Source organism: Poecilia reticulata, linkage group LG6 (assembly GCF_000633615.1).
Source record: "Poecilia reticulata strain Guanapo linkage group LG6, Guppy_female_1.0+MT, whole genome shotgun sequence".
In the NCBI taxonomy this organism is placed as follows: domain Eukaryota; kingdom Metazoa; phylum Chordata; class Actinopteri; order Cyprinodontiformes; family Poeciliidae; genus Poecilia; species Poecilia reticulata.
The window spans coordinates 29889162-29906674 of NC_024336.1; the positions used below are offsets into that span (position 1 = coordinate 29889162).

General features: G+C 39.0%; 1 protein-coding gene across 1 annotated transcript in view; it reads right to left on the reverse strand.

Moving 5' to 3' along the window:
• The window catches only part of zfpm1 (zinc finger protein, FOG family member 1), a 108127-nt gene that overhangs the window by 51210 nt on the left and 39404 nt on the right, over positions 1-17513 (reverse strand). The window contains exon 2 of the mRNA XM_008412557.2: positions 109-255. Coding sequence (XP_008410779.1) covers positions 109-255 — 147 coding nt within the window. The remainder of the gene's footprint in view (positions 1-108; positions 256-17513) is intronic.

Genomic DNA, 17513 nt, shown 5'->3' on the forward strand with positions numbered 1-17513 from the left:
TGGATGGATGGATGGATGGATGGATGGATGGATGGATGGATGGATGGATGGATGGATGGATGGATGGATGGATGGATGGATGGATGGATGGATGGGCGGTGGTCTGACCTTCGTTGTAGAGCGCCGTGTACGATGGCGGGCTGCAGCTGTCTCCTTCTGCCGAGTCCTCTGGATCCGAGGCTCCGCCCTCCTCGCCTGAGAGGCTCGGCGTGTCCGCTGTGTTTTCCTCTCCGTCGTCCAGATCCCCGTGGGAACCTGAGACCAAGAAAATAAGAACAGAAAAATCAACTTTAGTCATTTTATTAATTGTTGTTATCCGTTTGTTTAAATTGGAGTCGTGTCCTGAAAACTGGATTTTCAGGACACGTTATTTATGAGCTTCCTTCATTTTCAGCTAATGAAAACATTTAAACATGACATTTAAAATTAGAATATTACATCAGACCAATACAAAAATGTGGGCTTAATGTAAAGTATGTTTTATACTTGCTTAAATGTCATTATTTTCAAACAGGACTAATGACGTAAAATCTAATTTATTAAATATGACTGCATTGCATGAAGATTTGGCTCATGACAGGGAACGTTTAAATCTCAGGGTACAGTGCTGGTTTGATAGGTATCCAACCAACTGAACTCAGTTCTCACTGGATAAATCACCTTTTTAATCTTTATTTCTATGAACTCAGATTTGACAACACCTCTGTACATCCTCAGTTTACTTTCTCTTACTCTCTTTTTTTACTTAATTGCCAAAAGTTTGGGGGAAATGGCGACAAATATAACAACAGATCACAACTGAAGTGTAAAAGAGCAAAACTTACATTATAAGACACTTTTGGATTTTAATTGCAAATTAAATGCACTTGCTTCATTTATTTATTGATTTAATGAATATTAAATCAATGTGTTTAGCTCAGCTATAAATTGTGACTGATCTGAAAACATTTTGTTTTTCCTGAAGCTCTGCAAACCAGCATGACAAAGATGGATGCCTGAACTGTAGAGGGAACAAATTAAAGCCCTTAACACAGATATTTATATATATTTTAAATACAGTAATTCAGAAACGGGCTTCAGGATTGGACACGCTGAACGGTTTAATCCAGAAGATTAATAGCACGAAGCCGAAGGGAACCTCTGAGCCAAATGACAGTATACCTAAAATTACAGCTAAAAGAGTGATTAGTGCCGGGCTGATCGCTATCAATTACAGTCCCATAATCCCTGCTGACCAGAGTAATTATACAGTACTTTTGATCTATTTTAGCCTGTTTGAAGATTACACCCACAAAAAAAGAAGAGGAAGTAGTCAGTTAATATGGATTTAAAGTGACTTTCATTAATGATGCTCTCTCTATAGGATGGATCTTTTAACAGATCCAATATTCTCTCATATTTACAGCCTGCTACACACACTCTCTCTGATGAAGATGATTTTTCTGAGTGAAACAAATCCCGACACAGATCCAGGATTTTTTATTTATGTATTTTTTTTTCTTCCAGTCCTCGATCCAGAACAGGTCGCAAATTAATTTCCAGGCGTCTGCGCAGACCGGCGGACCGGGCGAGCAGAGGGGAGGGGGTTAGCGGGTTGTTTCTAAAGCCGTGACTGGGGGGCGTATATATTTACAATGCTGGAACAAAAGGAGTCTATAATCTATACAAAGCACACAACAATACCCGTGAATAAAGCAGCTTGTAGAAAAAGGGAGAGGCAATTTTTCTAATTCTGTTAATTTCACTTCCAAAGCAATTAAAAGCAGGCAGAGATAATGCCGGGAAACAATCGGCGGCTGACAAAGTGTTTCTGTCTTTGTAAATGAAACATCTTTAGGCTAATTTCAACTTCCACGCCTGCATGGTTCACTCTAATTTCAGATAAAAAATTAACAGCAGATTTGGACCTTCATATTAAAAAAAAAAAAAAAAGGAGAGAGGAGGAGAAAGAAAGAGAAAGAAAGAAAGAAAAAGATCGATTCGGTGTGGAAAATATTTTTAGAATTAGCTCCATGTCGTCCAAGCTTTTGCTCCATCTAATTTTCCGTATCTGGAAGGACATTTTCATACAATTAATTTCACTTTAATCAGAGTTGTACAAAGGGACTTCTGTGTGTAAAATTCCAATTATAAATCCTGTTCAAACTGGAAGTTTAAATTATGATTCCTCCCCTCGTTAGAGCTGCGGTTTAATGAATCAATCGCTGCATCGCTGCTTTTACACATCAAATGGTGTGGAAAACTCCCAGCTCCGCTTTCCGCCTCCTTTTATCCCGGCAGAAATATCTTCCCCTTTTCTTTCTTCCTCTTCCGGTGTCGGACAGTTGGCAGAAGGGCCTTTCGATAAGTGAGCCATGTTCTACTTCATTTACCAGTCTCAAACTTAAAGTCGTTAATTGCTACAGCGAGATATCCTAGAAAATTGGGACTGAACTCCTTCCAGAGATGGAGGAATAACAAGAAGACTTATTCCAAACGCGTCTCATCAATTAAACTGGGAATTATCCGGCTTTCCAGGATCTGAGAACACCTCGAGCTGTTCCTGTTCTGGAGCCAAGAAAACTTTCACAGGGTTTCTGCAGGTTTCAACAACTCAGATTTAAGACTTTTTAAGACAATTATGAGTGGAATTTAAGCCCTTTATCTCCACAGAAATGTTCAAACTTCCTCCAGCCAACTGGTGATAAAATTTACACTTACTGATAGAAGCAGGAAAAGTTAGCTAGCTAGCAAGGGCATATTAGCAGCTAGCTAGCGCTAGCTTTTTATGAAATCTGCATTAAAGATCCAAAACTGTTTGGCTTATTTATTAATAAATGAGAGAATTTTCAAAATTGTTGGATCATCAGTTGTTTTCCGTTTTGTTGGCCATATTTTTTTACCGTTCTTATTTGTGGTGAGGAGTCCTAAAAATAATTTCGAGGGCCACAAATGGCCCCTGAGCCACATTTTGGACACCTTGGAGTCACGGAAAGCAATAAAGGTGTCTTAGTACGACTCAATGTTTAACCTGACTGAAAACTCCCATGAAAAGGAAAAAAAATACATAGAATACACAAGATTAAAGGTCAATTTATGTAAACAAATTTAAGACATTTACGGCCATAATTTTAGATAAATTAATGTAATTAATGTTTATGGATACGTGGGCCAGATTTCGCTCCATCTCTGGATCATATTAGCGCTGCACCAACACGAGATGAAACAAACTGTATAATGAGTCAAAGTTCAGCGTCTGTTTTTCCCAAACACTAATTTGGTTTGATCGTTTCACATACCGATGCCACTGGAGATTAACCAATCTGCCTTTTCTTGACTAATTTCAATTTGGGTTTTTCTTTGAGGTTTGGACTTGGTTCTGAATTTTGATAGATCCTGATCATCTTTTCATAGAGCTACAATGTGCAACGGGGGGGGGAGACACATCAGGTTCTTTTTTTGATGGAGATAACAGCTTATAATCAAACAGGAAATCAAGAAATTCAAAGATTACGGCAAATTTACGCACCAAAGCCTTTATCTGATTTTATTAACTCAGAAAAACTCCAGCAAAGCTGATTCAAAGTAGCAAAGGATCTTAGTTATGGTGCATTTAATGAATTTCCAACATTATAAATTAACTGGTGATTTGAAAAATGTTTCAGTTTTACACTGTAGCTCCAGTTCACTGGGTAAAAGTTTGGGAATGATTCTGTTACATTCTTAACATAAAGAGTGTTTTACTCCACTTTCCCTTTCTCCTTAAGCCGCTCATCTGACTGTGTGAAAAATACAAATCAAAACAAATCTTGAACTCTGAGTTTCAGAACATTCCAGCAGTCGCACATTTAATTTTTTAAGTGTTAACAATATTTTACGTAGGATAAATGAGACATTTAAGAGACTCTTCAGTTGTAGTTTGGAAAGGAACATGAGGAACTGAAATAAAATGGAAGTGAATGAGAGCTGGGGTGTGTGAACTCTGTGCTCTGGGCTGATTTAACAGAAAGCTGTAAGTCCTACAGGAGTGGGAGTCACACTGAGTGAAAGTAGAGAAAAATACCAACATTTTGATGTATAAACTGTACGCGTGGGACGGAAACTGGTGGCATAAAAGGAGTTTGAATAAAAAAAGTTTCTGAACATTTCACTGGGTCAGAATCCAAAGTGTGACATTCTGAACATTCTAGGGCAAAATCTGAAAATTTTCAATTATTTAAATTGTGATTGTGTAAAAACTGTGAAAGTTATCAAAAAGAAACTTTAATCCAGTAAAGTACAACTTTCTGTGAGCTAATTAAAATTTGAACAAAGTTTCTACTGAAAAGTATGGCTGGGCTGTGGAGCTCTGAACAGTTTTCCAACTGTGGTCTGTGCTACAAACATTAGCTTAATGTTGATGTTTTTAGCACATTTCAAGCTATTGAGTGTCATTTGTGATGTTTTTTAAGCTCCGATGAGAAGCAAGAAGCTGTAAACCATAAAGAGGAGAACGCAGCTAATAGCAATAAATGTCACAAAGGTTTCCATTGGCTTGCAGTTTAGCATCAGACTGAAAAACTTAATAAGAATTTGTTGAACTGAGAGGATGTGAAAATAAATGATTGATTCATGCAGTGATCGTGTTACTTCACTGATCATATGATCAATACAGCAAAGACAGAAAATCTTACCAAGTAATTTTGGTCCAGTTTCTAGTGCAAATATCTGAAATAAAACAAAACTAACTCAAAGGTAGCTTTTTATAGAGGCTTGTTTAGAGTAAATAAATCCTTAATATTGATGAAGAACTAGCAGCTCCACTGGCAGATTGTTTAATTTATGACATGGGAAAATGTCTTGTTTACAAGTGAAATAATCTGCCAGTGGAACATTTACGTTTTCATCAATATTAAGGACTTATTGACGTAATTTTTTGCTAAAAAGACACTTGAGTTAGTTTTGTCTTATTTAAAGTGCACCAATTTATTTGCACTAGACGTCAGACAGAATACTTGTATACTTGTTAAGATTTTGTGTTTTTGCAGTGAAATCAGCTGCTTTCAGCGGACGGTCACCGATATTGAGGGAAAACTGAAAAAGCTGAAAGAGTTACTGAAGGCGACTCTTGATTATTCTTCTTCTACGGTTTATTTCAGCTACATGGAAGACAGGTGACAGCACTGTTCCCACTCTACAAACCTGCTTATTCAATCCAGACCAGGTTTTTAATTGGATGGAAATGAAAAGCTGACCAACAAGCCAGATAAAGAATCAGCTGATAAATAAAAGACGAAAAATATTTTCAACAGTCGTTCAGATTTCTGTCTTATTATCTGGACATTCTCAGGCGCTAAATGAAGCAGACTGATGTATTTCAGGCAAACGGTTCCTTTAAGCTGAAGACGAGCAACTTCTGGCTCCGAGTTAACATGAATAAAATTCCCGTCCTCACAGAGATTAGACGGGAACAGATACGGAGCCACGGGAATACTAGAAAACTGGAGAGCAGCTGTCTGTCTCGGAGACGCGACGAGAGGCGGAACAAAGTGCTGCGGCTGATGAAGGAGCTGAAGATGCTGCTTTATTAACTCTGGGTCCACATCAAACCTGCAGCTTGGCTGATTAAACACAGAGACAAGGCACATCAAACCTGCACGCTCAACAAGCTGATTAAACAGACGGCAGCCGAGCCGCTGCCGCCGCCGCCGCCACCGCGGCGCAGAAAAGACATCAGACCTGAGAGCTGCAGAAGAAGAATCACAGACTCCTGAAGAGAAACATGAAAAGAGCAAATTCAGAGAGAGAGAAAGGAGGCGAAGATGAGGAGGAGGATGGTACCTGACACAGAGTCAGGCGCTGGAGAGGAGCCACTTATTGATCAGAGTCACGAGGAAACGCTCCTCATCAACTTTACACTTTAAACATTTCCTTCAGCGCTGCAGCGATCATATCGCCGATCCGTGACAGCCTCCGACGCTCAGACTAAACAAAGCAGTTCAACCGGCATGAAAACACAAACTTTCTGTTTAAATTTCCAAATGAAATCTGTGGAAATGGAAAAAAATGAAACAGAGATATTTAATGAATGCCTGAGAAATGATTGGCTGAACGGTCGCAGGTTCAAATCATCTTCAGTGGTTTCACCTGAAGCTTCACTTCATCACAGGAAGCCGCTTTGAAAAAGACTGAAGGATGAAATTTGATGTTTTCCTGCAGGTTTCCACAACTCATAATTAAGACCATTATGAATGTAAATTAGCCACAAAAGTCTCATAATTATACAAGATTTAATAGTTCTGCTGAGACAAATGTAAGACATGATTAATGTATTTAAGGTCAACTTTAAGTTTTTAAAACTGAATTTAAGATATTTTAAGATCATAAATGGAATTTAAGACCAATAACTCCACAAAATTGTATGAACTTTGTCCAGACAACCAGCAATAAATTTGCATTTATCCATCATAAATACAAAAAAGCTAACTAGCTAGCAAGGACATGCTAGCAGTGAGTAACTTGGTTCCCTCAAAAGCCCAACAAATACATAAAGAATATATGAGATTAAATCGCCTGCCAAGACAAGCGATTAATGTATTTAAGGTCAACTTACTTTTTAAAAATGAATCATTTAAGATCTTAATTTTAAATGTGTGAATTTAAGACTTCAAACAAATAACCACTGAACGACACAAAAACCTCTTAAAAAGGTACAGAGTGCAACTCATGAAATGTAAACAAATATGGAGCAGCGTCAGATTTTAGCCGTTTTAAAATGTTTCTTTTGTTGTTAGTCCAAATTACGAATAACTTCTCCCACTAACGCTAGGCTAGCATGTTTGTTTTGGTTGTATTTACCCAGAATGCTCTGCACTGTAGTCCACAGGTTCCGGTACAATTGGCGTTTGAATATGCTTTCGAACCTGATCAGAGTTCACTTCAATCGAATCGAAACCGAGGTTTGCAGGCGGACCAGAGTTAGCTTCAGAGTTCAATCATGTCTCTCCAAAGGAACCGGACTTTCTAGGCAAACGAACTGGAGGTGGATCAAAGCGGACCAAACCGGGCTGGTGTGAATGCTGCCCAAGTTCATTCTAACCGTCAGCCTGTGGAAAAATGAAGCTTTAAGTAAAGAAGTGAAGCTCTTGCAGACTTTAAGAGACCCGGATCTTCTGCCGCGGCGTGGCGTGTCGCGGCGCGCAGTGTGGCGTGGCGCGCATTGTGGCGTGGAGCGCGGCGCGCATTGTGGCGTGGAGCGCCGCGTCCACAGAGCTGTTTACTATGAAACAAACTAATAATGGGTGATAATTATCCTGCAGCCATGCACACATCAAAGGAATGAAAATAAATGTTTTAGAGGGAAATAAAGTGAAAAAGCTGCACTTTTTTCCTCCCTCTCTCTCTTTTTCTTTCTTCCTGACCGACTATCAATCATTCCTTCATATCCTCTCTTCCTCCTCTCTCCATTCCCCTGTCCTCTTCTCTCCTATCACTGGAGCTCTCACTCCATCACCTACCCTCCCTGTCTCCCCTTCATCCCTTTTTTTGCCCCCCCGCCCCCCGTGCTGCAGAAAGCGCGGTGACTGGGAGCGTCACTCTGCGCGGATAGCTGCGAGCCGTTGGCGGTTATCGGCTCCTGCAGACTCTCTCTGCCGGTCTGATCTGTCTCCTCTTCATTAAGCAAATACGCCGACGTGGAAATGAAAACATAATAGCTATTTGATTTCCAGAGAGATATTTTGCATATTGGTTCGGAGCTGATAGCGGAATTTCATCAAGTCGTTTTTTTTTTTTTCTTCTTCTTCTTCTCCTTCTCCCTCTCCCGCCACCACTGCCGCCTCCTCCTCCTCTTCCTCCTCCTCCTCCTCCTCGCTGCTTTAAAAACTGAATTACTGAGCTGGGCCGGCTTTCAGCTAAGATTTCTTTACATTGCTGGGAAGTGGGGGGAAAAAAAATCCGGCTCCCCAGGAAGACTACTTAAATGATTAAATATCCCCCCACCATTCCCATCTTTTCTTTCCTCCCTCTCTTTTTGATAAGGAGGAAGAAAATTTAAAGAATTCACAGTGCTTTAGGTTGACGGTACTAATCAGAGATAGCAGTGAGAAAATTAACTCCTTAATGAGCAGAGTCGTCTCTCTGATAAAGGTCCGGGATGGGGAGACGGCGGGGCGAGCCGAACCCTGAGAGAAGGACACAAAGAAACGGAGAGATGGGAGAGCCGATGGAGGGATGGAGAACAGACAAAGGGAGGCTTAGTTTCCTCTTCCTCCTCTTCCTCTGAGGAGCGCGTTTCTGCTTCTCAGGTGGAGATAGCAGGTGATACGGCTCTCCCTCCCGCTTCTGACGGACGGACGGACGTCCGGTGGTGGGGTATCCTCCACGGCCCCCAGAGGAAGAGGAGGAGGAAGAACAAGCTGATAGTCTGGAAGCTCTCAGGAGGAAATAAATCTCCCCGCTGCCGCTGCGTGTTGGACACCATGTTGCTTTGGACCCGCCTGTCACGATAACCAACGATTCTGGACATTATCCCAGGAGATATCGCGATAAACGATGATACTGATTGTTTTGAGATCATTTCCAAGTAATGTAATGGTGAACACTGCAAAAACGGAACATTTTACCAAGTATTTTTGGTCTAGTTTTTAGTACCAATATCTTAGTGCACTTAAAATACGACAAAACTAAGTAACTTTTCAGCAAGACATAGGAGCGAGTGAATTATTCCTTAATATTGATGAAAAAGTACTTGTTCCATTGCAAAATTATTTCATTTATAAGAAGGGAAAAGTTAAAAATGCTCACAGAAAGTTGACTGACCTGGTTTTTTGTCTGGTTTTATAGTTTTTACAGTTTAAGTTTCGTTAATTTTTCAGATTTGACCTCAGAATGTTCAGCTTACATGTGATTCTGACCCAGTGAAATATTCTGACTCTTTTCTTATTTAAACCACTTCCACGCCCACAGCCTCATCTCCACATGTACAGTTTATACATCGAAACGCAGATATTTCTGTCTGCTTTCACCCAGTGTGTGTCTCACTGCTGTGGGACTCTCAGTTTTCTGTCAAATCAGCCCAGAGAGCAGAGAACACTCACCCAAGCTCTCAAGTTTTCTATCCAAACTGAAACTGAAGAGTCTTTTTTACTGCCGTTTCTCCAACATAAAACAAACAAATATGTCAATATGACTTACAGTTTTTGAAAGAATGTTTTTTTCTGCGTTTGTTAGCTTTTTTTTTCCAGAAAAAGTTGGAAATCGCCATAGCAACCAGCGACTCTGCCTTTTCTTAAGGTTCTCAGGTTGCCCGATTTTGGGCCCGTTTCTGCTGTCGGCTGTTTCTGCAGTTACTCTGTAGACATGCAAATCACTTTTTCATGTGACTGGTGTCCTAAAGAAGTCTGTTACAGATGTGGATGTATTTCAAGAGCAATGTTTGGGTTTATGTTTGTCTGTTTATGATCCATAAAGTAATAAATCTTATCATCATCACAATAGTATCACAAAATCTTGTGATAAAACTTTAAGTCCGTATCAACCAGGCATTTCTAAGTAACATTTGCATCTTATGTAAAGACCTTTTGTTTTTTTGTCAAGCATGATGTAAACCCTCAGAAAAAACAGAATGATTTCCAAATTAGTTTAATCTGCTGCATCAACCTCGAGTAACAATAACCCGGATCTTTAAACCGGTTTTTAGTTCTGGTTCTGTTCATATATTACCTGCTGATGGTTGATGATTGAGCTGCCAACAAAAAACTGGACTCAAACTATTTCTTTACAAGGTGAAATTTTCAGGCTAAGCTTTGTGCAACATGTGGAGTCACTCAATCTGGGAGGATTAATAAATAACTAACAAAAGAAGACATTTTTCTCTGCCTCGTTCTGGAAAAGTTCACAGATCAGTTTGCTTGTTCAGGAGCAGGAACTGCAGCAAAGTCAACAGCTCCTGCAACACGCCGGCCTTCCTCAGAAACACTGCATCCTGACACTGACCCCAGCAGTCAAAGGTCACCATAACTAAGTTAGCTGGACCATAAATTGTCCCAGAAGTTGTTGCTGTTTGAAAACATTTAAAAGTAATATAATGGTAATGGTATAAAAATGCACGGGTGCGTTGTCAAATAACAAACTTTAAATTCTGACAAACATTTAACACTGAAAGATATTCCAAATATCCAAAATAAATAAACAAAACAGAAAAAACAAATGAAATAGATACTGCAGTTTTGTCCTAAAGCACCAGACTGAAGACTTCAGTCATCCAGACACAGGAATAAAAATAATCGTTCAAATGGAAATTATTGAGCTTATTTTCATCATGTGATTAACTGATTTACTGCGACTCAGAAATGATTAAAACTGGATCTGATCTGGTGTTTCTGGGTGTGAACTGGACCTGTTTGTCTTCTAAAGTGAACTTAGACGGCGTTCTTGGATCTAAATAAAGTGACTTTTGTGTTTTCAGAGTGAATTTCCTGGAGTCTGGATGCATAGCTGAACGTCATTCATCATCTTTGGTTTCATGGCAGAACAAAAGGCCACACTGAGTGCTAACGAAGACGGCTGAGATGGAAAGATAACACTGAAGATGATGCATTTCAGCAGATTTCATCACTCATTCGATGCATTTCCCTCAGCTTCCTGCTGCACTTCTGGCAGCACTTTGCATGAAATGCACGCATTTGCTGCAGGCGACCGAACGGGATCCGTCATATCTCTCTTCGTCTCCCCAAACTCCCAGGTCAGGAATGCACCGTTTGGGTTTCCTGCGCCGCCGCCGCAGCTCGCAGCGTGCAGGATCAAGCTTTCCCTCGGGTGTTGTGTTTCACAACCGTTTCTTCTCTGGCAGCACTTCAGACGCTGCTGCCCGTCACCGACTGCTTCATTTTCCCTCAAGGACGCCTCCATCCCCCTGTTCCTCCCACACGCACGCCGAGCGGCATTCTGGTGCTCTGAACGGATTCCTCATGGAAAGTGAACATGTGTGCGTCGTGATAAGACTGTGTGTTGCTTTAATCGTGAAGTGAAACATTTAGATTCAGGCCTGATTAAAAGAAAAGGCCTTTCTGCATGATGTTAACAAAACGCTGAAGGGCGGATAAACGCGGCGCATCACAAACAAACCAGCTCTGAGCGATCTGCAGTTTTATTGACTCATGTTTAAAAGAGCTTCACAGAGTAAACTTTTCCAGGGAAATTCATCCTGAAGTATCCGGCAGCAGCAGCATCTTTGTAATCTGATCTGTGTGTTTAATTTCTCATCCTAGAGGATCAAGAGATAAACGAGTTCATTTACATCCGATTTAATCCCAGAACTCATTCAGTTGAAGTCGATTCTCCTCATGTGATGTTTGGACTTCCTGACAATAAATACAATTAATATCTGAGCATTAAAAATTATCCATAACCTCCTTAGTAAGTAAAAAAAACCCCAGCAAAAAACAATGTAAACATTTATAAATACATAGATAAAACTTAATATATTATAAATAATTTAATAGTATTAATAGTGCCTTTACTGATGCTATAATTTATTTAGAAATGTTCTGAATATTTTTATAAATAATTATAATGAATAATTTAATATTATATATGGTTTATTTAATGATATAAAAACAATATTTATTTCATAAATGATATAAAAAACATATATAAATTTATAAATATCATAGATATAATTATTAGAAGGGTTTTTAATATTATATTACTATTATTACTTGTTATATTATTTTGGTATCATATATCTATTTAATTATCCCATAATTATTCTTTCATTTATTTTTCAATATTTTTATTCACTTTTTCAATTATTTACTCAGAGCTTTCAGTAAAATTAAACTGTGATACATACAAGTTTTTTGTGTGTAATTATAATTTATTTGAAAAAAAATTTTTGGAACACCTATAATACGTATTTTTAATTTTTAAAATACATAGTTTCTTTTATCTTCTTTTATTTTTTTCTTTAAAAATAAATATGTATTTATGCATTTTCTATATAATTTTATCATCTACTTGTTTATTATACTTCTTTATTAATTAACAACTAATTTTTAATTATTTTTTGCATCCATCCATGTTTTTATCTGTTTATTTATCTCTTTTGTACCCGAACAGAATAAAGGCTTTATTGAAAAGATGCTTTTCTAATCTGACTTCCTGTTTGGTCTCATCTCTGACTCACATCTGCAGAAATGTTTGGACCCTGCAGAACCTCTCCGTGAAGAACCAGATATTCTTTCAGCAGACGGAAGAAAAAAAAAATCAACTTTAACTCGTTTCTGTGAACTCCTCTGACGTTCGTTAGAATAAACCAGCAGCTGATAAAAGTATTGTTTGTCTTTTTAATCCACCAATAAGGAAAAGGGGAGAAAAAACAGGTGGCGTTTCGCATAAAGAGGGGGGAGGAGGAGAAGGAGGCGGAGTCTGGAGATAGAGAGCGGTTACCATGCCGCCCGAGCCGAGACCCTGGACTATTGAAGCCAGGCATGCAGACGAGAAAGCCAGCCGATAAGCCCGGCTGATAAAAGATAGAAAATAGCAGCAGATTTGAACTTTCCCACCGTCCTAAGATCCACCGAGGGAGGAGGGGGTTTCATCCAGCGACTTATTCAGTCCACTGATATCTGCAGCCGACGGAGCGAGGAAAACTCAGAGCAGAACTCCAGAACATGTTCTCCCAGAACGCGTGATGTTCTGGAAATACCCGGCGGGCCCAGAACAATGAGGGAAGATAATCCCAGAGCGCAGGAGTTAAACAACCAGCAGGTTTCCTAATGTGGTCAGAGGGAGGTCACACACACGCACACACACACACACGCACAGAAGGTTAAACAGTGTGTGTGTGTGTGCGTGTGTGTGTGAAGTCATCCTCCTCATCAGATCAGAGACACTGTTTCTGTCTGTATCGCTGCAGATAAAACACACACGGCCTTGAGTTAACCTGTGAGAACGTTCACGCACGTCGACACACACACTGCAGACATATTTCTGCTGCAAATGAAGGAGGTTTCAGTGCAAAGTGAAGCAGATCTTTGAATAAACCTGAACCTCAGCGGCTCTTTTAGCCACGTGTGTCCGCTGCATTGACCATTTTATCCCAAAGAAACTGATTTAGCAGAACAAACGGAAACTAACCCGCATGTGGACATTTCCGAACCCCTTAAGGTTTAGGTCAAGACTCCTGTGTTCCAGATACGGATGTTTGACTAACATAAGAGTGTTTTCCCTCCTGATAGTCCGGTAGGCTCTGTTCGATTGGGGACAAAAGTTGCAACATTTGTTACATTTCCAGCTGCTGTGGTTCTCTTTCACTCTGCACTGTGTCAAACAAACAAAACCCTTTGAAAAACCTGTTCCCCTCCTCGCCTGTGGGGGCGCTGCAGCCAGAACCACTACAGGAAACAACACAAAACCTCTGAAGAAGACACTGAGCGCAACTTCCTGCTTCACAAAATGTCATCAAAAATGTTTTACCATCAGATTTTAGTGGACCATCAGCCATTTTTCCCCACTAGCGCTAGACTCCAACCGTTTGTTTTGGTTGTGTTTACCCAGAATGCCCTGCGCCGAACACCACTTCCTGCTTTTGGAGCGGTCTCTGGTCTACTTGGCATTCACAAATTAATTCAATCCGCACCAGAGTTCACTTTTTGATCTGCATCAGAGTTTGATTTCACACCTCCATAAACGAACTGGACTTTCTAGGCAAATGGACTGGAGTTGGAGTAAAGTGGACTAATCAGAAGTAGTGTGAACGCGCCCTGATATTTTTTGCCCAGTTTGAAATAATTATCTTATGTTGGATCATTTGTAGCAAAAGATGCATCTGCAGCTAAATAAATCCTTCCAACATCAACGTGTGAAAAGTTCAGCCGTTTCTGTTTAACAACAGTATAACTGGATTATCCAGTTAGCAAAATGTGCTTGAAGAGAGATTATTTTTACTGAATTTGAGCTGAGTGAAGCTAAAATTGGTTACGTTTTGGGTAGAATATATTCACAAACAAATGTTTTTTTATCTTAAATGCAAAATGTATACATTTTTGTACAGTTTTGCAAATGTTTCAATAAATAACCTATTTTTTCAGTCTGTAGATTCTAGTTAATCACTTGCTAAATTAGTTGATGAATGTTTTACTAATCAACTAGTCATGACTAAAAAGGATGAATCAATTAATTTAATAACCGATTAGTCACGATTAATCGCTTCAGCCCTAATCCAGTATAAAGTTAACGCCAGCATGAAAGCAAACAGCCAGAAGTTGTCAGACCAGACGCATTCAGAGACTCATCCCTGACCTGGAGGCAGCAGCTCCTCTGAGCAACAACCATGACCTCAGCAGAAATTTTCCAAAACGAAAAACAGGAAAGCCAGATTTTCGTCCCTCCTCCGGTATAGGTGGGGTGAAGATGAGAAACCACAGCAGGATTAAGGAGGAACAGAGAGCCTGGTCCTCCCTGTCTGAGCATCCGTCCCTCCCCTCCTCCGTCTGACATGAAGCAGCTCTCCACACTGCAGATTTGGACTTCACTCCTCCTTCCCTTCTTTCATTGACTCCTTATCAACTCCGTCTTCAGCCTCATTTCATTATTTCTTCCGTCGGCCTTCGCTTTTACTTTTTATCTTCATGGTAACTGTATTGCTACACACACACACACACACACACACACACGTTTCTGCTGGTCCCAGAGACCAAACACTCCAAGAGAAGAAGGAAAACAGCTCCGACTAAAAGAGACACAAACATGACGGAGAGAGCAACACAAACTGCCCTGAGGGAGGGTTACTGTGTCTGAGCAGAGGAGCTAATGGGCGCCTCTCGCTCCGCCATGCTGCTTCTGCTCTGACCATAATCAATACACAAACTGCCAACAGACACACACACGTCTCACACTTACACAACTTGGACCAAAATTGTAGACTCAAAAGTAGTTGCAGGCCAAAACCCCCCCAAAAAAACAACCTAAAATCAAGCAAATAAAGTAGCTTGGTATTTACTGTTGATCCAAAACTTGAAAGGGATTTTTACAACAGTGTATCAGACAGAAAAAAGGAGCAAATTTCCACCAAAAATTCAGAAATTTTGAGATTCATCTCTGAAATCTTCTAGAAAAAATTTCAAGTGAAACTTTTCTGTTTGAAATGCAGAAATTTCCAAGATTTTTGTAGAAAAGTTGTGATATTAATCTAAAAATAGGATTTTATTTAATCAAATTTTCTTGTTATTTCTACAGAATTTCTGAGGTTTCTCTCAATTCCTGAGTTTTTTGGCAGAAATTTACTTCTTTCTGCCCTTTGGACACCGCTGAACTAAAGAATAAATACGGTGACTTTACTTTAATTGTTGTCAACACTTAATTGTAATTCATGTTTGGTCCAAAAGCTGAAGCTAATTGTCTATGAACAGCAAAGAGAATCTCCATTTGGACACAAATGAGAGAAAATTATGGAACTGATTAAAATTAAAGTTTCTCAATTAAAGACAGAAATGGACAGAAATGTTTTAATGCCTTTACAGAGCAGCGTGACATGAAACTGAATAATCTGCAGGAATTTCAATGAGCTCACTTAGACAGAGCAGCCAGTCAACAATGAGGTTGAAACGATTAATCGTGATTAATCAATGATTGAAACAATCCTCAACTAATTTAGAAATCAATTAATCATTAATTGGAGTAAACTCAGAACTTTGTCTCACATAAAATCTGAAGGTTTTTGGACATTTTCCACCTTTTTATCCCAAATAAAAAACACTTTGGTCTTTTATTAATTCCTCCTAAAGGTTTGTACATGCCGACTTCAGAACCAGACCCGGGTTCTCTGAGAATGACAGAAAGAAGTTCAGAATCTCTCCTTTTTTCATCCTGGAAATGCTCCAGAAAAATCCAGAGAACAACACAGTCAGAGCAGAAATTAAGCAAAACTGTACAAACAAAATAAATGTTTCGCATTTAAGATGAAAAACCTTTTTTTTCTGTACATATGTGAAGTTTTATCTTCATAACTCCAAAGGCATCCAAAGGAAATTCACCTGGGATTTCATATGCAACACCTGAAAGACAGTAATATTTCAGGAGATGCATTCACACCGTTTACAAATATAACATCCAACACTGGAATGAACTCTCACTGGCCTTGATGCCATTCAGCTGTGAAGGTGCTAAAACTCTTGAATGGTGGTTGGAACATCAAGATGACGAGTAGAAAGTGTTAGGAAACTGTGGCTTAACAGCAGTTGCATCACCAAAATAATCAACATTATTACCACAACTGCATTTCCATCTATTGTGTAAGTGTAAATGAGTCTAATGAGTCAAAATATATATAAATATAGCAGAAAAACCGAATCGAAAACTACATCCGGTTCACCAAAATGCGACGTGAATCCATCATCTGTACGCTGCATCAGTAAGAATCCCACAAATACTCTCATTAAAAGCAGCACCTCTATCAGATGCTTTTTTGGTGAGTCAGTTATTTGTACTGATGCTTCAGTAAGTTTTTATCGCAGCGGCTGGTTCTCGTCTCAGATCTTATCTGCCGTTTGCCCTGAGACATGAAAATATCCCAGACTGCAACGAAGAATTCAAAACAGCTCAAAAGTCCTCAGATCTCACCAGAAAATAAGCTGCTGATAGTTTATCGCTAATTAAAGACAAAATCATCAGAACAGAGAATGTGGCCTAAGATCTCAAACCTGCAAATAACTATCATTTTAGTTGACGATTAATCGGTTAATCAGATAAAAAACTTTTTGGCACATTCCGCAAATATTTATACAATATTAGAAATACATAAAAACTGCAAATACACAATTAAATTACTTTTTTAAATATGAAAAACATTTAATTGCCTAAAAATGCAACAACATAGCATTCCTTCAGTGAGTGAGTGACGATATGATGATGATGCATCTGCATAAAAAAACCAAAAAAAAACAAAGAAAAAATACTTGTAACATCGAAATGGGAAGAGCTCAGTCTTTTCTGTAGAGATAATCTGTTTTTGTCTGTTTTTGGGATTAATGGTTGATAATCGCTTAACAAAAGGTGCTAAATAGGAGAATTTTACAGAATTTGAACCATATTAAGCCAAAACTGCCACTTGAGGCGTTCTGGGTGGAACATATTTACAGACCATGAAGGTTTTTTTAATCTTAAATCCAAAATATTCATATATTTTGTAAAGTTTTGGCTTAATTACTGCTCCAAGTGTGTTGTTTTTCAGCAAACTGCCTTTTTTCAGAGTCTGTATGCACCACTTAATGATTAATTGATAACTGAACAATCAATCAATTAATCATGATTAGTCTGATTAATGATTTCAAAGTTGCACCTTTAGTGAAGGATGCATCTGCAGCTAAAACTGACTTCTAACGTCAACATGTGGAGCATTTTCTAAGTCAAAGTTTCTGCTTGATTTAACATCTGTATGGTCTGGAGCTGATCTGGTGATCAATTTTGGATTAACCAATTTGAACGGAAAGTCAGATTTTGAGGAGTTTTGGGTAAAACACATTTACAGACAAATGTTTTTTGTATCCTAAATG